The 24,494-nt window shown below is 33.1% G+C and overlaps 1 protein-coding gene across 1 annotated transcript in view; it reads right to left on the minus strand.

The window, feature by feature from the left end:
* The window catches only part of LOC106104962 (probable phospholipid-transporting ATPase VA), a gene marked incomplete at its 3' end in the record, with an annotated part of 33,398 nt that overhangs the window by 8,778 nt on the left and 126 nt on the right, over positions 1–24,494 (minus strand). The window contains exon 2 of the mRNA XM_013285156.1: positions 24,201–24,492. Within this exon, the coding sequence (XP_013140610.1) occupies positions 24,201–24,492 (292 nt within the window). The remainder of the gene's footprint in view (positions 1–24,200; positions 24,493–24,494) is intronic.

Raw genomic sequence — 24,494 nt, forward strand, 5'->3', positions numbered from 1 at the left:
ATTGTATTTGAACATATAAGAATAGTGAAAACACATCCTTATTATCTGGAAGATTAAGGGCCTGTCCCACAACTGGCTGATAGAGGCTCAGATAGCTTAAAAATGATATTTCCATCATATATTTTACACGTTAGATTGTTATCCGACAATTATCATTGGTGGGCCAGGCCTTAAATAGCAGTCATATTCAAAAAAGTAAAACTGTGCCTTCAAACATTATGACAGATTGACAGAATTAACAAAAGGCATACAGACAAGTCAATAGACATTTTTTTATTCTCTATCCTCTGCAGAAGCACTAAAACTGATAGAACACAGCAAATCGATTGATTAGAATATATCTATTTTATATTGGTTACACAAGATGTATTTAGTATTAGTTGGATAGCAGTCACAATTGTTCATACGTCTTCAATGGACAATCACAATAACAATGCATTGTCTTTAATAGTAATATCACTTCCCATAGGTGGACTCACTGCTATTTACTTAAATGTAAATGATTAATAACCTATAATGATATTTAATAGTAACTAATATTTGTCTATTGGAACATAAAAGTAACAATTTCTGTAGCACTATTGGGCAATACCAAACCAAAGCAACTGCGGATGCGTAAATTATGACAACATAGCTTTTACGTCTGTTTTAGCTTAAAAAACAAAATACTCATGGCTTTTATTTGCACACAATATGGATTTTGCATCGTTTTTTTGGCAGTACATTTATAGTTGATTTTCGTGTTTTACATTTTTTTGCCGAAACTAGTCAATGGCAGCATCGGGTGTCTGTACTCTTAACCATAGTGTATAGCCGTTTTTATATTTCCGTTAGAGAGAAGCGAGGCAACTGCGATTCTTTACTTGTTGCATATTATTTCAACGGTGTTTATTTCAGCGATGCCAGATGACCGCTGACTTGTTTACCACCATCCAGTGCAAAGCTTTTAAAGACATTGCATTTCACTATAATTTTACTGTATGAAAATTTCCCTGCTGTACGAGTATGTAGCATTTAACGTGTTAAGTATTGTATGATTTGCCTGCGAGTTTTGATAGTTGTTGTTAATACTTATGTAATCGTTGACTTTTCTCACGGATTTTAGTACACAACCAACTACGTCTACGCAATATGTCATTCGTAATGTTATATACAAATTGTGCGAATTCGGCGCGCGCTGCTCAATGTCGGTCGGCACAGTCTTGACACAGTTAACAGTTTCTATGTTTAAATTTGGTTAAATCACAAGATATATAGACAAGTCAAGAAAAATACCGGTTTTACCTAATATTTACGAATAAAGAATTAGGACTTCGCAAACAATAATTAACAAAACCAAATTAAATGAGGGTTAAAGCGTAGAATATCTTTCAACACCATCCTTGGCTAGTTTTTCCGATTGGTTAACGTAGAGTTACCATTAATAATAACACACACATGTAAAAGATGCATTAAATAAGTGAATTGTAGGTAGCATACACTAATAAAGAAGTCAAGGAAAATTCAAGAACATTTATTTCGGCAATGTCATATAATTTAGGTTTGTCGCCAACAAGTTTTTTTTTGTTCTTGTTATAACTATTGCGCTTTACAAAAAAACGGTATTTTTTGAATCAAAATTTTACATAAAAAGTTTATGTCTCTTGATAATAATTCAAAGGTCAGGCTGAAACATTGATATTATGTAAATTAACAAAATTGATTTCTTGCAGCTCAAAACATGAAGTAAGAAAGATCAATGAATACACACAACTGCATAAATTGTAATTTTACTAAAACCATTTTACGCATAAGAAAATACAAGGAAAGACATCAACGAATATTTACTTTGAAAGAAAAAAAATATATGTAAAACATACGAAATTCACGCTTAAATGAATGTTACGTATGTAGATAAAAACGGCGATTATAATAATGTGTTGCCTTTTGAGAAATATGCTGGGGGATTCCCCGCAAGCAATAACAAAGCGTCAGCGTGTTTCCAACATATCGAATGCCCAGGATACACACAAGGGACAATAGTAAATATTTATTTTTCCCTTGGCCACGACGTACCGAGAAGTTGGGAAAAGGTCGAAGTATTTTGTGCGTAAGACACTGATACGTATGCAAATTTTACCGTTTAGGCCAGTGAATATCAAACTGGTACCAGAACCAATTCTAGTTTCTTTTCTAAATATAACGACTGTTTAACTCGTTTGGGAAAAGTTCATCCCCTCTACCTTCTCTTTTCTCTACCGAATTGACGAAAGTTATATCGGATGTGATCGTGAGGTTAGCGATACGATTATTATATTTGTTCTTTGTGTATCCTTAACTTAAATTACAAACGACCCGTAACATCCGGTATCCGAATCTAAACAATAGGCTACGACAAAGAGAACAGTAGGTGCGGACTTTCTCCGACCCGGTCTAAGCGTCCAAAGGCTGGGCACACAAAGTGTGTCGTTACATCAGCTGACCGTGCCGGCGGTGACGGCGGTGTGAAGGCCGACGCTCACTATCGGCCTTACACTAGACATGATCGATGTCTTCAGTGTCCCTTGTTATATCGATAACCTACCACTTATATTGTCAATTATGTCGTAGTGTAGGTAAGCAATACGTCGAAATTAGGAACCAGTACTATGTAATGAATTCGGTAAGGAAGAAACGAGAGTGACAAAGTTGTCGGAAAGTGATTTACTTTCAAGAAAGAATGGATCAATACTGCTCGCCTTTCCTGTCTATCTTAGTAAGGTTAAAAGCATAAAGGGTAGTTTTTTTTAAGATTTTGCGATTAAACACTATAATTAAAGTAACTTAAAACTAAAACATAAATGTGTGTCTTTGTTGATATTGAATGATTAATAAACATCGATAACGTCGATATCGATGACTTGAATGCACAAAGACACATCTCTGTTCTGTATACATCGAAAGGGGTCAATTACACCGGTCAATTGCTACGTATTATGATTTATGGTCAGGTCTATGTTCAGCGCTGGACAACGTTGATATTGAAAAACTGACGTAATAAATATTACAGTACACAATACAGCCAAAGGACAGTGTGTAAGATTAAGCGAAGGTCAATCGAATAAATCCCAAAAGGCTTTTCTTAATCTTACGTGTAATTCACGAAAGATATCATTTTTTTAAACGTTAAAGAAGTACGTGATCGTAGTGATGCAGATACGACAATGTACTTGTGATTATATTATGGAGTTATATAATTAACTAGACGGATAATAATATCAGATTTACTATTGAAATTTTAGAAGGCCGTTCTTCAGCCCACTGTTTTGTTTGGTTTATTATTAGAACAGAATCAAATAGCGTTTAGTTTAAAAGTATAGATGACCTTGGAATTACAATAAAACTGTTTTGTGGTGACATAACTGTGATTTATTTACTCATTATGCAAACCTTTAGAGGCTATTAAATACTAAGTATTAGAGACAATTAAATATGCATAAAAATAAAAAAAACAACATTGATATAAATGAATTAAAAACTTTAACATTTATTACAATGACAATAACATATTTCTTTTATTTTTCAATATAATAATGACACCATAATAAAGTTGAATTTATTTTACGACCCAATAAAATCTTGAATCTTGCATCGACTGACCTTGACAAGCAATGACTTTAATTATTATCCCAAGTCAGTCTACGTCTTCAATTATGTATGCAACTGGTACACTACGTTGATTTATATTGTTATTTACGTTTTTATTTCAATGCTCGTAATCATAGAATCAATAGTCATCTTTTAAAACTGACTGACGGCAATAAAGTATCGAGCGCTTTGATTGGTGATTTTTTTCATCTTAAGATTAACATACTATCAGTCTCAATTCTAATTGTACCGTATACCTCTAAATATATTTAGATTTTTCGAGAATAACTTGTAAATAATAGAATACGACTCTTAAGCACAATACGTTTGTGAAAATCTTCCTTGTATATAATCACCAATTAACACAAAACAGCAGTGGTTAAGAAAATGTATTAAATAATGTTCTGTAATATTGTAATGAAATGCTTCCTTATCTTACAAAGCGGTCCATTAGGTTTAAATGAGATAAGTCATCAAGTCAACGTTAAACATCAATGTATTGAAGTAAACATTAAACTTGAGTATTGTTCATTTGCATAATCATATTACATTAACACGTTCTATGCTACTACCATATAATTATTCTTGTTTTATACTGGCTCCACATGTTTGACGATAATTCTCCCAGAAATATTGATAAGCATATCATAAGATGCTGAATGAATTTACAAAAGTTACGGACATACCCTAACGTGTGCAAGTCGTAGTTATATGGGGTGTCGCAATGAGATTATCGCTATACAAAACCGCTGTGAGTGGAATAGCAAGACGGTGGCAGTTAACGTGTTAAAGAGCTCCGGCTGGCTGAAGCGCGGAGTGTCTACGATGCGGGTCACGTTCCTCAAACATATGGAGACAGGTGATTGACTTGTATAATAAATTGAAATATATACGATAGTAAACTTCCTTGATTGATTTAGGTTACAATTGTTTTACTTGCAATGAATATGGATATGTTAGGATTGGACTCTATTAAGTAAGGTCTTTAGTGTTTGTGGTCACGTTTATATTTAAAATTAATAGTTATATTCCAACGTCTGAGCGAATTTAATATTTTTTATGTGTGTAAGTCAGATTACGCTCTTCAACACATCTAAGGCAACGATCGGCACCTTAGAGATGTAGAATAGCGTTCCTGTGCCAATGGAGGAATTACGGGGACTAAGCGATTGCCGTCCATTATGACTTGAAGAAAAATCGAATCGTACTTGTTATTTTGCGTTTTTTATAACAATCTACAAATAAAATAACAACTGCTATACATTACCTTTTTAATAAAAAAAAAATAAAAAATGAAATATACAATATAACCTCGCCCGTATGTAAGAAAATTTACTTTGGGCGTGCTTTTGTATTAGATGATGAAATACCATGATATACGACGCAAAGTAATCCATAAAGCTGCAATAAAACAATCCAAGTTGTAAAGATTATAACGTAGTTGGTGCACAGAAACGTTATATAAAATAATAAATAGTTTTGCTCAAGTCATGCAATCTTTGGTAATTACTTAACATTTAGCCGTTAATATTTGTGGTAAAAAGAAAAAAATATATAACACGAACACGTTCGGATCTAGAAAAACATTAATTTCATGGTAGTTTTGAGTTTTCCTCGCAGATTTAATTAGTTAAAAATAAACGTATACACAATGGTTGAAACCAACAACATATTAATAAAAATAAATAAAATAAAAATTTTGGCATTATACGACGTATTATTTTAGTATTATTTTTACATTCGAAAATACCATGCGTACAACCATATTTAAAATGGCAACCATTTTTCCTGCAATTGTTTATTATTCTGACTTCAACATTAAAAATAATTCGCAAGGATTCTTCGTGGAATGAACGAAATTTATGTTTTGTTTAATTAAACCACTTGAAACATATTTAAAACACTGGAGATTGTTTTCTTATTAAATTGTAAATGAAATATTCCACTGAGTATACGAATACCATATTGTTGCTGGTCGTATGAGAGATAAGCCACGTGATGGTAGCACGATCCGCCTAATATGGGAACTTTTACTGTAATTATTTTCTTAAAGCTGTACCTTTTGAAATACAAACAACGTCAAGGGCCGTCGTTATCATTAAAGCATTTGATTTTTTTATAATGACTAACGGATGAAGGCGCACGGGACAGCTAGTGATAAATTTTGTCGATAACGTTACGAAAACTTTTTTGCAAATGTTCGTGTTATGCCCTACAAAAACCATTTCTATCTATTACAGTATTCTAACAAAATATTAAAATGTTAAAAATGCATTAAATTTCCTTATAGTAATGCTGAAATGTTGATCGCTTATTTCATTGCTAAGCGTTCATCGAGCTTGAAGTGTGAAATGTAGGCGGAACAGCCAACAGCGATTGCCGATACTGTGATAGCTTTTTAATGACTTTACTAGGTTTTCCCATTAACGCGGCTGCATTGACGTGGCTTTTTTATTTACGTATCTAACTACTGAAAATAACTTTAATTATATTCTTTAGTAGTACAATGTGAAAAAAACCGTCGTTGTCTATGAGGAAACATCAAATTAAGCATTTAAAAATCTACCATAGAAAAATATGTCATGGCCTATAATCTACATTTTATAATTGTAAAGGCTAATCGAGCAATAGGAACGTGATCCGCAACACTAAAGGAACTACAGAAGCGTAGTTGTTTTTGGAGAAATATCAATAATTAGTGATTGCAGTATAAATATAGATGTAACGATTCTTAACTGTTATAGGACAGTATGTTTTCATTTGTTTGTGAAGCAAACACAATAACTTAATCTCAAGGGATCGTTATACCACTTGAACGCTTTCGTAATTTCCCTACATTTGAGTCGTTGACAACTCGAAAGTGATTCACCATTATCTTATCAACTCCCAACCTTGAATATTATCAGATGGTTTGATTTCCTTTTTAGTTAACTACACGTGTTTAACAATGTCGCGAAAAGTGAAGTTTCTGGGAATCGAAGACCGCTTTAATCTTATCGACAAGTTCTGCTGCCTTATGTTTGTTTTAAATGGCAAAAAGTGGTTTTCTAATGTTTTGCTTTGTTTTATAATTAACTTTATAAGGAAATACTTATTCGCTTATATAAGAATACTTTTATTAGACGTTTAATGCGCGGCGACGGTGTAATTTAATTATCGGCTTGTGTCTGAGCGACACAAGATTTACGAGTAAAGCTGTTTCACAGCGTTTGTTTCCATACAACAAAAATGATCCGTTTACTTCGTTTTTTTTTAAAAAAAAAAGAGGGTGTAAGAAACGTAATCAGTTTTTGTACAGACGTTTCGGTAGACGAAAGCAGTCAGGTGCGACAATTTCCATTTATGTCATAGTCATCCTTTTTCATAAATTTATTCATGTTCTATGAACTTTCGCATGTTGATCAGCTTCGATGACGTAAGCAGAATACAAGTATCGTAAGCTGTATTCGCGGGAGTGTAAACGCCCCCGTGTTCGCTGACGCGGCCGCACGCCCACCTGTTTGTTTGTGTAGTCTTTATTTGCTTACAAATTATACTGTTTCTATTCTGACTTCCACTATTATGCTTGTTTATTAGCAATATACTTATTTGGGCCTTGAATTGGGTTTGTTTTCGAATTTACATGTAAATAGCATGGAAGTTTTGTTGCTATTATTGAGGATTTGCTATCAGGATGTTCACCTATGATTACCAAGGTAGTTACTATCGAAACATCTTAGGTGTTTCTTAGCGGCGTTTAAATGGAGTTAAACAGCCTAAGAACGATAAACAAATATTTGAAAAGTTAAATTTCAAAGCAATAAGTAGAACCTTCCAAGTTTGAGCGAGCGTTCCTAATCGATTCGGGGTCACTAGTTTTTGAGGCGAACCACTAAGCTATCGTGACTCGTTGGTATTTTTTAAATTATGTAAATTATGAACATTTTGAATGGTTAACTAAATATTTAACTTTACATTAACATAGTTAAAAGTGTAACATCCACTACGTATATATCAATATTACTTGCAAATTACTAATAGATGTATGACATTTGAATTATACATTTGGTACTCCGAAAGAATTTAATGCTTCTAGAATGTTGATGCCCCGTTAATTGAGTCTTGTGCTTCTCTTACTAGGTTGATTGCCTATTATATTTTATCATAAAATATACAGTAAATATATCATGAATGGTTTATATTTTGACATATAAGCCTCCACCTAAAAAAACGCTACGGTTCTAAATTATCAATTCGACACACATTCATATGGAAATTTATTTAGTCATAACTTCCTTTGAGATACAATAATAATTATTGTTTTCATTGCTTTTAAAATATGTTTAGATTTGGCTATGCAACATTAGATAGGATCTAATTATTAAAACGTTTACAATTAGATTATACTTTAAGTCTAGTGTTAAGAAGAAAATTATTAATTAGTAGAATCAGCGCAACACTAGATAAACGGCACATCTCTAACTGACAGCTGTCAATGTCATTAGAAGGATTGAATTAGCGCGCGGTTCTGGCGGGACCTCTAGTTCAGTGTTTAAATTAATATCGCTAGTAACAATTATATAAATTGTATAAAACTAGGGAGATAATGTTTGATAAAAAAACGTATCGAGAGCAACGTGGGTTCTAACATCGGCAGTGGGAGATTACGCCGGGTACCGTACCGTTATGTATTCGCTTTCTTTTAGGCGTGCGCCGGCGCAGAGAAATTCGCTACACCGTATGTAGAGCAACTTATAAATCGCCACCACATTGTTTGAAAGGAAATGACTATGATTATTATAAAGTTTCACCATAATTACTACATGAAATATCAGATTTTACATTACAATTTATAAGCAATCGCATACACAAACTTCGAAGACTGTATTAAATTTTCATGCAAACTATTAATGTAGAAATACCATATTAATTAAATTTTATACTACAGTAAGACTCGACTATTTCTTCTTATTCTTAATTCAATCTTCCACATCATACATAAAGATTGATTATATTGAATTGTATATGTAAATCATTCATTGTGCTGTAACAGCTAAACCACAATAGAGTAATAGAGCGAAGCAAACTGTAACAATAAGTGAAGTCGAAAGTCGTATTTAGCAACTGGTCGAGAATTCACATACAATGGAGACGTATGGGAAGTTATCGGGCTTTAATGCTATGCAATGTTGCATTATTGTGACTTTGTGATCTAATGAAACATTGTGTGTGGCGCGAGAATGAAGAGACAATTATTGTCGGACATCGAATACTTTTACAATAAGGATGTTCCTTCCTTTTGACTATTGATTTACAATGAGTTGACATAATCCTTTATACAAATATAATTATATGCAAATCGCTAATCAACCAAGAGATTTCCCGTCGACATATGTCTGTATTTATTGTAAATCGAAAGCCGAATTTCCGCTTCGCCAGATGCTAAAATATTAAATGGATTGTATAAACATTGGTTTTAAATCTAAACATATATGTAGAACTAACGTCATCGTGACGTTTGCAAGTTCGGGATACGATAAGAAACTTTCTAAGAAGAATGTACCGCATTGACACAGCTTCGATCGCATCGTTTGTAAATCTGAGCTGCACTCTCGTGCGCTCCCAATAACGGTTACATGATTTTCTATCGTATTTTAAACTTTATTTTGCCTTACCTCTATTTGAAGGAAATCATTTACCGTTTAAACTTAAACCTATTGTGGTACAATAATTCACTGTAGTAAAGAAAATAAGGATAATATATTGATCTGTTAATATGTATGTGCTTAATAGGAGGATTCGCTATAGTAACAATAAGATTATACTGTCACATTTAACCCTACGCCCTTATATAATTAAAACCGTCTAAATTTTTAAGGAGTTAATACACGTGATAAAAATTTAGATGAACTAAGTCCCTCTCTCTTTAATGCATAGAATCACCATCTTGCCAGACATAATCATGAGGGGTTCTGATACTTAATTGCGTATCTCTGTTTTATTGTATTATTATAACATTGTGTTAACGTAGAGCTGACGCACTCCACAATACGGTATAGATTGAAGTTTACAGGCCAATGCCTCAGTGGCTTATGTCGCTCTATTCTTATTGTATCGCAAGCGACAACCGGACAAGCAGCGACCTTCATCATGGAACTTACAACTAGTTTTTACGGTGTTCTATAACTGCGCACTTTTTGTGCTACAAGCTTTGTCCTTGCAATTGTTGTTGCTGATGTACTGAGAGATATTTATTAAGAGTTTTGGGTATAGCTTGGTAAAGCTATACCCAAAACTCTTATTAAATATCTCTCAGTCATTAAATATCTTTGGCGAGAAAAACTTACACTTAGGGACGGCTTAATTAACCATTGAAGGGCCCTGGGTGCTTCAGGTAATCTTAACATTCTGGCTTGAAAAGCGATACTAATTTCTATTAGTTTTTACTTCTGTGGTAAATATCATGTTCGTTGCTATATTACTAATCTAGAATTAACTTTTACTAGATTTGAAGTTTATACTTTAGTGGCTTATGTTATTATTTATCTGTACCTATCTATAAAACTACATGTTGCTTTAAGTACAAGCTACCTTATAGAGTTAGAATATTAAGTTAGGAATTAAGCACAAGCTACAATGTTGTTATAACTGTAACTTTGACCGCTCTGTATAACTAATATGTAATAATACAAAACATTTACTTTATGGATCTTAGTACAATTTTTTTTTAAATAAGCATTTACATATGTTCCGTTAATAATTTGAATAGCTACAGTTAAAGATATACAATAAGCATATTTGAAATTTAAATCGGCAAATTATTATCTAAAAGGAAGTTTGTCCCGGAAAACCGTCAAATTAAAACAATTGGAAATAACGATGTAGTCAGTAAATAAAATATGTATAAACGACTTTTTACCTCAAGTGTCGTGTTTTAATATCCTTTGAATGAACACAATTTAGAAATCTTTAAAAAACTCAAGTGCCGTAAATTGCGCACGTCATTCGGTCGTTTGAAAGTGAGACTCGTCGACTTGCTTATAATTGATAGAGGGTGAATGACTGACATTTTGAAGACCTATCATTCACTTTTATGATTTATAAAAAAAATCTGTACAGACTAGTTAAATAAAATTGTTTCAAGATACGAAGAGAATTCAATTTGCAACGACAAACGTTGAAAGAAATTACTTTATAAATCGAATCGTTTGTAAAACAAATATATGTATGAATGAATTGCAATTACGATACACAAAGAGCATTGGCTCGAATCCAAACCATTCCGCGTTCGGGATGTCCGTTCATATAATATGAAGGTACAAACGAGATAATTTCCTATATTCATACTTTATTACATGTCTCACTCATAAATAATTAAACCCTATTATCAATAACATGCTATTATTTTTAAATACAAAAAAAATCCTCACTAATTGTAAAAAAATTGTAAAAGCAAGATTTAAAAATCTGCAACTCGTAAGGATTACTTTTTAATAAATAATGGATATGACAGAAAATATAAGAGATAATAGTAACGATCATGCGATGATGTTATATAATAGTGGTGGAGGTTAAGTAGTAACTTTACATTGTCACTATGATAGACTTTATGAGTTTATTGGTCCTCGTCAAATCAATGACGGCAACCACAAAGACCTTCGCAAGCTGTTTATTTTATTGACATTGTTGATATCAATTGATTGCCAATTTTGACAATTGTACGCTTTATTATTATTGAAAAGCGTTCGTGGAACGAAAGATATCCCGCATCGAATGTTATTGAAAATAAACGTTTCTGCGTTGAAAGATTCATGCTGAGAGCAAGGCTATCTTTGCTGTTTTAATAACGTCTATGGTATATTTTATAAAGAATTTTGTTTTGCTTGCAATAGACGGAACACGTGACCAAAGTTAACATAAAATTAACTCAGTTTCGCAGCAAAATTACAATATACTTAGACAAATAATAAAACATAAATGTTATACAAGGAAAAGATTTTTCAATGGAAGAGAAACTACCTAATTCAAGAATAAACTTTATAAACCAAGTTATTAAGAAAGGTAGTTAGATGATTAAAAACGTAACAGTATAATATGAATAAAACAAAATAAAATAGAAGCGAAACAGCTACACACACCACATTCTTATTACATCTTCCTCTTTCATATTTATATACTAGCATAATTTAAATTTACAATTTTCCTGTAAATATGTTCGAACGCAATAAATAAAACATAATTTTAATATGAATAACTAACATGTTTTATTTAAACATTAATAGAAGGATAAATGAATTACTTTTGTAATAAGATAGAATTCAGTTAAATTTAATGAATCCATTTATCGGCCACTACGTCTAAACGAGCAGTTTATTAAAGCTTTTCATAGATAAGTATAATTGCATGTAAAAAAGTTAAAAATATACTTAAGAAACCTTTAACAAGTAACATGGTTCGAGGTTAATTATTTTAGTACCCGTAAAGGATATTTAGAAGGAAAATCTGTGGTAGGTAAATTATAGCCGGAACTAAGCTGACGTCACCACTTTCCCGCAAGTCCTTATCGGGATATTTTTTTACAAGGAAAGGTCTTGTGTAAATTCCAAGTCATACGACTCGAAGCGATAACGTTGTATAAACTATAAAATACCCATATGTTTTTATTTCGTGACACGACTGACCCTTATAACTGTAACTGGGTAACCAATGTAACCGTAACCAATTCAAAGAAAAATATGATTATGAGGCGAAATATGATGACCGCGTTAAAAGGTAATACGGTGTTTAAATGACGAATACTTTTGGGTAAATGTGTGAATGAAGAACTAAGACATGTTGGAACTTTGGTACAGGATCCAACCATACCAAAATGAAATCCGTTATATCTATCTAAGGATTGAGAACTTAAGAACTCACTTGCGGGTTATAAAAGTTGGTAACAAAAACGTAGACGCAATGGAAAAGTCTGGTGATCAGTGTATGCAGTAACAAATTTCAGTAATTAATAGACGATAAAACAAATACGTAAATAATAAAGCGAAACTGGGGGATAAAGTTCTGTTTTAAACATAGTTAACAAGCGACCGAGGTTGCAGTGCTGAAAAATTAGCAGACACCGGGCACTAATTATAAGTGTGGAGGAGTAGCAATTAGCGCGGTAAGCTGTTACGTTGGCAAGAGGAAGCGACGACGCGGCTCTAACTAGTATGTTTGTACCTTGGCATCGGCCAAGCTGTTAGCGGGACGAATCAGCTGTTACGTAATTCTCGTTACTATTTTTTTATTCCCTTAACATTGCAACAGGCACGCCCACTGCAAACTTTAGAAGTATCTAGTCTGAAGACAAAATATACACTAAACATAAAGTTGGTGATAAAATAAAGATGTAAAGTAATTTAAAAATTTGGTAAATTTTAAAAACAACAAGAGGTCGTTGGGATTAATAACCAATTGTCATTAATTGTTCATGTCACCTAATTTGAGGTTGTTGCTCAATTAAAAAATCTTATTTGCTTTTCATACGACACAAAAATTTCTAAACGAAAACATCGAGTGGTACTAGTCGAGTCAAAACATTTAAGTCGACCAAATGAACGCTAATACAAAAGCTAACTCCTACAAAGGTGTGAAATTATAATTTTTAAACCATATTAACATATTGAAGGTAAAAATACTTATTTTTATGTGTAAATCTGATCAACGGGATCAACAGTCCTGTGACAGAATCCTAGCTGATGTTAAAGGACTTGCTTCACAATTTTAGACAAATAATTTTAGAGCCTCAAGGCGTTTGCGTACGTAATGTGTGTGTGTGTTAATTGTAACTACACATAAACCACACCTATTCGTCCTACGCAAACTATAAACAAACAATCATGCTCAGAGGTAATAAAACAAAGTAAAAACATAAGGCTGTGTTACTCATATTTTAGCAGAACACTGTGATTTTTTCCGTCGCATGCCATATAGCAAACTCTGACAATTTGTGATGTAGTATGAATTAGCAATACACATTTTAAAATTAAATAGTTAATGAAAGGTAAGCTAACAAAAAATAGTAACAATCCTTTTGATAAGATACGACAACCAATTAACTTGGACCCATGCCCTTTTCAACCCCAACCTACTCGAGAACGTAAAAAAATATTTGGCGAGTCGTGATATAACCGCTATCCAGGATAAAGTCGATTATACCCAAGGCCATGACGCCGACGATTACCGATTAGTAATGACATAAAATAGGCTTCCTAACACCGTCACACTGAGTATCACAACACGTTGAAAGATTAAGTCGGACTAGTAATAGTGATGTAAGAGATAAATAATTCACTTAACCCGTGAATACACGTAATGTACTTAGTGCCGGCTGATTGTACTCACAACAATTATATTAAGATAATCTGGTATTGTAATAAGAGATATAACTGCTTATATAATATAGCAATAATAAACGCGTGAAGTTAACGAAGAAATATAAAATAGTTCTTCCAATTTGACCCACAAATCGGAAACATTTAAGAGGACAAGAATTATAACTCTGTCACCAGAGATTGGTTTCCGATCCCGTAGACAAAGTGACTTTTGATTAGCAGTATAATGACAAAATCTGTCAAACTCCCACTGTTCCTTCAAAGTACCTTATAAACATTTCTAAGGGAGACGGCATCACATAGTGCTATTTGACCGACTTCCCAAAAGAAGGAGGTATTCAATTCGTCGGTATGTTTTTTTTTTATTTTTTTTTTATGTGTGTTACGGCATAACTCCGCCGCTAGTGGACCGATTTGGATAATTCTTTTTTTATCCGAAAGGTAATGCTTGCAGGTGGGTCCCATTTTTTTGTTTAATTTTTGGAGTCTAAGACTACGACGTAGTTAAATAGTTAAGCTCAAAATCGCGCGACGAAATTTCGTGTCATTTTTGCTTTCTTTGCTTACGTAGCCTAAACTATAAGACTTACATAAAAATGATGTATGGAAGAATTGTAGCCCATTAAATTTGCTAAATAAAAGTCCGCGATAGCATATATCTATCTATTAAGGTTGTCGCACAATAACCACTTTTTTTTTGTAGGTTAGTTTGACTTTCTGTCTAACGTCGACGACTCAAGTGAAGTATAACTCCAAGGACACAGAATGCAAACAAAAGGTGGAAGGGTTGGTGTCTTAAAGTCACAACAAAGTGGAAAGTAAAAGATTTCTTTAGCTTGTTAAATCAAATCATGACAATTTGTTTACAAACAAAAGTTACGTGTGATATTACATACAGTGAGTGTATTAACACGCAACCCTTCAAGAACAGATGAACACTATACGGCTTCTACAATACAGCTGAGAGTGCGGAAATTTTTAGAACGATTCGTTCACAATCATTTTATGTAATTAAAAATGTCATGCACGAATTATTACGTTATTATTTGTACAATATGCGATAACACGCGTATCGCTTTTTTCACGTCAACGACAGGTAATAAACTAAAATACTTTTTGGATCTTATATTATCGTGTCATCGCCGCAATTAAATGTTTGTACATCAGACTGATTTTTCCTTGCGCTGTGTTGGGGTCCTTTATTCGCGGTATTTCACCATTATCGTAATGGAATACGTGACGCTTCGGAATTCGTAGGATTTAATATCGCCAACAGAACCCTCTGTTAAAATGTGATTATCGTCTCCTATTAGTTTTAGGATGAATCGTAATAGTTTTATGGATAAGCTCTTCGTTTATTTGCGAAGCAATACTCGAGTCTATTACGTAAAAGATATGCTGGTAATTACATTACGTAGCAGAAACAGCGAAATCCAATATCGTGCGCGTAACATTGTTACGTTACGTATACAGATTTGTGTACACGAGGGTTTATGTATACAGTATACACTGACCTGGTCCCCGTTGGATCAAATTAACCCTTTTCCTTTTATATGGCCTGTAGAGGTAAATCAATATATTTTAAATATATATCTTTATCATATCCAGTAACATCTAACTGTGATCCATTAATTGTGTAAATATCCTTGTTTCCTCAAGGTTGTAGTTTATATATTTTTAAAGATAATAAGCAACACAAATGTCGCACTTTATGGTAAAACAGTTAAGTGCGAATTAATATACTTGCAATATAGGTCAGAAAACAATGGGAAGTTTTAAATAGCTTGTGTGTTTCGTTTTCATCTCGTTTGATCAGACGTGGTGGAAACGATGTGGGTAAGAATTACCGCGTGGCAATCCGCCAACACGCTGCAACTATATCCCAAATTTCCTATTGATTTTCATAGCGTACCGTAAATTAAAACCTATCACGTAAAATTACGAAGTAATTACAATTGACAAGTCTAACATTTTATGTCACCTTTCACGCGAATCACCCCTCTCTTTCTAGGTCTACCTCTACCGGTGTACTCTTCCACACTCATAACCAACGTTCTCCTGGTAACATGCGATTCATCCTTCCCCATAACATGCCCATACCATGCTAACCTACATGCTAAGGAGTAAAAACTCCTTACCTTTTCTACCACTAAGGCTACTCTCAAACTTCCACTAATATACTCATTTCGTATCTTGTTGTAACTCTGTCTGTATTTATTATTTATCATATTTAACACGAGAAGATATTTTTCGATTTACAAGCTTTTACTTTAATATCTTTCATAAATATAAATCTTGCATGGTAACTATTCTTTTTAATTCTGGGTCTTATAACTATGTTACTTGTTTCTAATATAAATAATACTTGGTTATGGATGTCATTATTAATAATTAAAGATTAATCTATTAGCATTTCATCCTTGAACTTGAAGGTCAAATAGGAATAGGTTTTTTCCTTAAAACCAGTTGTCGGCTGCCATTGCTAACGACTACAGTGGGTGGATAATGATTTTAATATTATTATTTATTATTGCACATTATAATAACATGAAATAAGACTTATTTACACAGATAGATATTAAAATTATTTTTAGTTTAATAAACTTTACGGAGTAAAGCCTCAGTAAGGTTAGAGGTCAAGTCAATGATAACAAAAGTGCCAACTTTGTAAGTGCGATATCAATATGTTATCGAAGTTTCTCTTAAGTTTAAGTTTAACCACTTGACCCAGCAATGCCAATGTTTTAGGAGACCCTGCTTGAGATTCGAAGGCTCTGTATTAACTAGCGGTGCAAATGTCAATTGCTTTTATATTTGGACTGTTAAAGGAGTAATAGTGACTATATTTGTAGAAGGTCAAATAGAACATGTGTATATAGCCCGGAGTTGGAGACCTTCGTGTATCCGTAACAAATTTTATGTGACACGACTCGCAAGGTCTGCGGAGTTATGAGACATGTGCTTCATTAATTCACACTTAATTAATACAAAGTATAACGCGTAGATATGTTTTTGCATGGCCATTTTTATTTCAATTATAATAGTGATTTTCCCAAGACAATAATGGTAAATTTGAAAAATAATGTTTTTTTTGTTAAAATGAATTATATATTTTTGTAGCAATTCCTTTGTTGTGGAATGATTAACATCTGTACCTGTACTTGACGTCAGATGCCCGCTAGTCCGTAGCAACTTATAATAGCTTTCGAATTATTATAAAAAGTATCATTTTAATTATGCGGTATAAAGTATTATTTGATTATACGAAATTAAAGTACAACCATGTATATTTTACATGTCACCTCGTTTACGTACCAATTTAAGATTTTCGTAAATAACATGAAAAGGAAAACGTACAATCAATTCTACATTTAAATAGCTATAACATGCGTAACTGTAACAAGTTACGTGGTTTTACAACTAGTTCCGCGGAGAAAACACTTCTAGCGGTATTTTTATTAAAATAAAATAACATCTTTTAAAGTAAAATTTTAAGAGAATCATAATTTAAAATAAAAATAAATAAAATATAATAACATTTAATCTTATCACCACTACAATACAATTAGGAATAAGAGAAAAAAAAAACACAACAAAGTAATTAAAAGAGAGTAAATGATATACACGTAATTACAGGACAAAGTATTTAAAATGTGTACTCGTATGCAGTGCTGACCGGATTGGGTCTTCGCTCAGCTATAAATGCTGGATGCTTCTGATCGAAGCACCCAGCGCTGATCGCGAGAACCCTTAGGATCATCCACACGTCAGTAGTCACGTCATTTCTTATATTACATTTCACAATAATAATGAAGCCACACACACTTGACTAGTCAAATACCACGACCACGATATGGTGGGGGATGTGATCCATAGCTATGGCAAATATCCTCTTATGCATTCCCGTTGTTGATAAAAGGTTAGGAACGCATTTGCAAAAGCGATATCTATGAGCAATGGTAACATCGCCTCGCGCGAATTTCGATAGACACTAGTTCATTTGTCACCTTGTACTAAATGTGTGTGCTTCAAAAAATCAAGATGTAAGGTTAAGAAAATGTTACATTTTATAGATACTTATTACTACACTTGGTCTATCTATTTTATTACAATGTGTCGGAGCCGAAGAACAATTAGTGGCAATTGAGATCAATTCAATCAAACAAAGATTTGTTTAGATTTTTTGAGCGTTTATAAACGAGTGACGCCATCATACTAGATTTACTGGCCTTGAAGCTTTTATGAGCAAATCATTTTAGTGATGTTTGATATCTGTTTACCTCGATCATAAATGATTTAAAGCACTTGTAGGTCTAATAAATGCTAATATGATGAAAGGAAAATTTTGTTAGTAATGGATAAGCAATGAATCTACTAATACAATTTTAATAAAGTCTAACCAAAGAGGATACACAAATATAAGTAGTAGGTAAGTTTAGAAAATAAAAAAATCCAAAAACGGTATATTGGAAATCTAACGAGGGAATAATTGTCAAACCATTTGCACTAACAATGTGCTTAATGATTACTGCTAATGATAAAAAATCACAGAAGTCATAATAAAGGTTTTACCGATCGTATCGTTGAGTTAACTACACTAAAAGCATATAATTTAAAGAACCTACACTATGCCACTAACGTAATACCCAAACACGGTTAGTACGGACATAACTTATGTCATCACGTACTTTATATTACAGTTTATTAGGGTCAAGGAGGAGATCCTACTGCTGTTTATAACAATAATTTGACTTCTTGAATAACCTGTGATTCAGTTAAAAATTAGTTATAACATGATATCCATTGTTTTTCTATTGAAATCAATCTAAATTGCGTTTAGTTATGTTGTGTGGTAAGGTTTAAAATAATTTGTAGTTTTCAAGTGAGAGGCGCCTCGGTCCACTAATGTCATGATTACGCAGTAAATCTTACGGCCCGAGAGCCGGAGGCAAACGGCACGCAACACAATCCTTGTTCAATTGTGTCAATCAGAAGAATAAATGGAAAATCTCCTGCTTTAGGCGCTACTTTTAGAAAAAAAATCTTATTGAACTATCCGAAGAAACAGAAACTGCTAACCTTTAACCTCGTAAACAGTTAAAAACTCTATTTTTTGAGAACCATGTTACCGTTATTAAAAAGTAAAAGTTAGGAGGCTAAAAAATAAAAGAATTATAGCTTGTAATATTATAATGTAAAACTATATTTTTTATCAAAATCAATCAATCATTAACACAAAGCTTTCCGATACAAAGCAGATAAGTTTCAATAATTACGAACTACTTTGAAGAGAAGCTTACAATACAGCGTAAACAATGAATTCTTTATAGCATTGGCCCAAATAACAGTAATGTCTGTGATTCCCATTAATGTTTTAGTATCTACCTTCAATTTCACTTATTGTCTTTGGGTGATAGTTATTGAGGGAAAGTGGTATTTAGAATGGGGCCGTGAAGGGCTAATATCCCATCACAAAAGCTTCGTGAACTAGTGTCCGCGTGTAGCCTTGACCAATGACCCAGTTCAAACCGTGCGAGCTCCGCCTCTTCGTAATATTAACGAGTGTAATCGTCGTTCAGCGGGAATGGATTTACTGAATGAGTGGCGACATAAATCACATTCGTGCTGTACAGTCAATAGTACGTTCACGGCACGTTATCGGCCGACATTTCATACAATGTATGTTTAGTCCAAATGACAATTAGTTCTCACGACCGTGTTATTCTAACTGCGTCTGAGGTCACAACTTCGTTTAAAGTTACTTTCTATTTAATATTGCATGACGATGCATTTGTAGGTATATTATTACTAACTTAAATCTGCTTTCGAGTTTACTTTATTGAGAACTTGTAAACTGTCGTACAGTGAAAAATCCAAAGGCCAAATGTGCATTTAACACGAAATTACCAAAACTACCTCGAAGTTTAAAGAATCATTTATAATCTCTTCTACAGTCAAAACATATTTTAATAATTTGATCATCTACATTTTGAACTTAATAAATTCTAGCGAATATTTTCTATAGTTGCTTATATAAGTTGCAAAGCTTTTATGAGTTTTACAATAATGAGATTCAAAATGAATAAACAATAACAACTGTCACTGCATGACTTTTTATTAAGGTTTGGGTCACATAAGACAAACAGCAAGAGCGGCGTGCGGTCGCTACTTTTGTCTTTCATCAAACAATGGAGGCATTCACCATGCAAACGCAGGCCTTGGACCGTAATTACAAAACGTGATTACTCGACCGATCTCTTATTACTGTTAACCTGCGCATTCATCATTAAAATACTACATAATACACGGCATATACTTTTTAACCGACTTTTAAAATAAGGCGGTTCTCAATTCATAAGTATTTTTTAAGAGAGCTTGGGCAATTATCTTTTGAACTGCTGAGCTGAATTCCGGTTATTAATAGGTAAATGTTAAAATTGTAAATTTCCGAGTGCTAGATGCGAAAAGTCAAATCGACCAGGAGTATGTAGTTTGAGTTTTACTTAGCTATATCAGCCGAGACGGTATCGTAATATGTTTTAAAGCCTCTGTAAGAAAATGGTCGAGTCGTGATCCTAAAATAAACTTTATATGGGCATGTTTGAAACTTGATGTTTGCACCGAAGAAGTAGTGTTTACATTTTAAGGTACCAGGTACAAGTTTGCACATAGATCTAAGAAGTATTATAAACTATTGAGTAGCCAATCAAAATGCGAAACGGAATCAAAATTCAACAAAGTAACATGACAGGAATAATTTATATAGACAGGGTATTGAATTACGTGGCGAGAGCCGTCACCCTGACATTGTGCAGTAAAGATCTCTGCCAAGAGAATCATAAAAAACCTTGAGAATACTTGAGTTCGTTGCAATATTGGATTTACTTCGACGGGGTTTCTGGCGTGGCGGGCAACGTGCCTGCCTCCGAGTGACGTGACCTTCGTGTACAATGAGCAATCATTTGAAGCCAAGTGGAACAGTTTGAGTGAAAGTTAATTTGTTCTATTTACTGAAAATTAAAACTCACACGCGTTGTCCCGCTACGTACTGGTTATTTCATAAATTTGTTGTCAGTAAAATTCAAGTTAGTTTTAATTTAATTATCATTAGCTACACTTGACCCCTCATTATTTTATTTCCAGTTTTTAAACTTTACAATGATGCCACAGTGAGAAACGTAACTTGTGAAGAATATGTCAATTTCTTACAATCAATTTATTGGTAAAGTTGAAGGGCGTAACTAACAATAAGCGATCAAATATTTGAAGAGGCCACCTGCGCCGCATTAAAAGTTCTGTTACAATTTCCTCGATATTTGTTCAGTAAATATTAATGGACACGGAAATCGTGTGGCATTTGAATTCGACACGACATTGACTTGGATATGAATTAGCAAACGATAGGAATGGCAACTGTAAATTAACGGCTTTTTCCTGTCAGCAACAATTGCAAGCCTATACGAGTACAAAAAACAGGATAATCGACACATTGCCCAAAAATGTAACTTTGGTAGTCAATTAAAAAAAAATGTTGAAGTCCTGTTGAAATCGGTCCACCAGTTCCAAAGATAATTCTATACCAATGTGTCCACGCTTTGTTATTCATAAGTAACAGGTGCACCGTAATGCCTCACGAGTTAAATCAATGTATACCTTATTCAAAGGTCATCCTGAATATTTGAAGTTGTATTCACTACCTCGGAAATGTAGGTTTTACATTCCGAAGTAAACGACAACCTTGTTGCATAACTGATAACTGTGTACCAGTGTTTATTGAACAGCTAAGGTTTGATGACGAAGACTTAGATAATGAAAGTTCCTAAATAGTATTTAATAGTTTTAAAATAGTGAATTACGCGGATAATTATTACCTACGACGCATTAGTTAAAAAACGATGTTGGCTATAACTGCGGTTAAACATTATTAAACCATTATCATTACTAGACAAGAATTGAGGAAGTTGACTTTTGCTAGATAGAAAATATGCTTTATTGTAAAATTACTTTACATATTTTAAGTTGCCAATTAAATTACTTGTCTATTTGTAACAGTGATTTATATAAATAGCAACTTTATGCTCCGTAAAGTCGGTGGATAGAGGTCCTCGGTGCGGTAAATCCGGAAGCTTAAATGATCTATGCTACGGAAATAATCGACACCACACACTGCACTTTAGAAGGTTTAAACTCGATCTATCGTCAATTATTTATCGTTTGTTTGGAAAAAAAATTAACGCTTCAACAACTCTTGGAAATCCAACATTATTTTTTAATTGGCTTCCAAAGTTAAAATTTTGGGCAATGGATGGATTATCGATTTTCGGAATAGATGAACTCTTTTTACGGGATGCTGATGCATGTATAAATGTTTTGTCCAAAATTTTTATTTAATTCTTCGCTGACGAAGTTTGCGGTCGACCGCTAGTTAACTAATCAATGGGTAATAATGACTTCGTGATCTTGCAATTACGGTACTTGCATTTTTAGCATAGAAACTTTTCTTTACGTTACACATTCCAATTAAAAAATGTTCACACAGCCGAGTGCTCTATTGAGATACAAGACGACAGTAATCTTGAGGTATTGAGCAAGAAATTGCGTCGCTATGATGGATGAAGCTTCGCAGATAATCAATCATGGCATAGAGAATTAGCTGCGAACTGTGGAAAGCGTGTAATGATGGAACTTCGAGCCGTACTTTAGCTTACAACAAATTTATTAAAGACACGCTTTTGCATATTTTTAATTACTTATATTTCTTCTGATAACATTAGTATAGTATATGTTATACTTTTGTGAACAATTTGCGTTATATCGCTGTTTTTCAGCTGCCACTTCACTAGAATTTTACAATTATAACGAATCAAAAAGTTCATCGCAGGACGTTTAGATTATTAAATTACCAGAGGTTCAACGTCCTAGACGAGTTAGTGTCACATGTATAACGCCGACAGAGTATTGACTTTAATTTATTGAAACTTATAGGGTTTCAAACACACTTTCATATTTATTTTCTTTTAAGGTGATTTGTTGACTTTAGACACTATTCATAGCTAAATGAGTATCGTCACTACATGAATGAAATAGATGAAGATTATTGACTATGTTTTTCACTGTATTATTTCCCAATACATTAAATATTAAAATACCGGAAGACTGAGCCGTAATAGACATCGTAAGATTATCATCCCATCGTTATTTGTCGATAAAGTTATTTTCTTGCGTTAATGCTTGTACAGTCGTGACGAATTATGGTTTTCAAGATAATTTTACTATTGTAGTCATCACCAATTGTTTTTCAAAGATTGAAAGAGACAACAATATGTATTTGCACAGGTGTTATGGCAGTTGAATTTATAAAGCAACGACAATGTTGATTTGTTTAGAAATATATTTAGGCTTATATAAAGTTGAACTTAAATGTTTTCTATTGCATTTTTCGGAATATACATACGTAGTTCAAGATAATAATGGCGTGTTTGCGTTGTATTGTGGACGCGGGTATGTATGCTCCTGATTAAGGTCTCAGATTCATTTGGGAGTTTTTTCATTTTAAATAAGGTAACCTTTGAAAATAACTGTATACTATGTATAACAAATAGATTTTAATATTATCATGCATGTGTTATTTCTCTTTGAAATGTGATTTAATCGTTATTTTATTATTTAGCATCTCCCTATTGCAGTATCCATTTTATTCAACAAATGACAATACTTGTATGAATATTGCAAAGTCTATTGGAATAATAAATCTGAAGAAATATTATAAAGGTTATTATGGTTTTATATTTATCATTAAAATCTGCAATTTATTTATGGCCAAATGACAAAATACTGTGAGTAAAATAAAAATATCAAAAATAATCCAGTGATGCCAAAAATAAATGTTACAAAATGAATTATTGCTTAAGGGCTTTATCATTTTGTAGAAAGCAATGACTATTGTTGTCTCACTCTATTTATCAATGTTCCAATTTACATAATGAGTTACAGCAATTACACATAACTGTAGCTTATAATTGAAATGTAATTTTTATGTTATTCTTGATAAGTCAAACAGGTTATTATGAGAAATAAAAAGTGTATATTATCACTTTCACATTATCAAAGGAATGTAACATGTTTTGCATTTTATAACATTTCAAATAATGTTTAGAGTATTGAAGCAGTTCAATTTATTATTATCAGCAGCTAATCTTACAGTAAATATTAAGTCTAAAAAAACAATTGCTAAAATAAACTTACTTTTTGTAGACTCGACAAAATGAATTGTTGATCCTCTTGTCAGAGAGGTGCCTGCGACGGTCTTCAAACAAGTCCTTGATAGCAGTCACACCAAGCACAAACAACACAGGCAGCATAGCCACTTCCTTGCCAAATGCATTTATAGCCGGCACCCAGTTTAACAACACTATAAATATAAAGTACACATTTGCTATTCTATGAAATTGTTCAAATAAGTTTTTAGGGATAAAAGAGAGTAGAGTGTATTTCGTAGTTCTGATTTTGTTGTCACATCTCTGCCCATTTGGATGGTCT

The sequence above is a fragment of the Papilio polytes genome, unplaced genomic scaffold (genome assembly GCF_000836215.1).
Source record: "Papilio polytes unplaced genomic scaffold, Ppol_1.0 DF823288.1, whole genome shotgun sequence".
Taxonomy (NCBI): Eukaryota; Metazoa; Arthropoda; class Insecta; order Lepidoptera; family Papilionidae; genus Papilio; species Papilio polytes.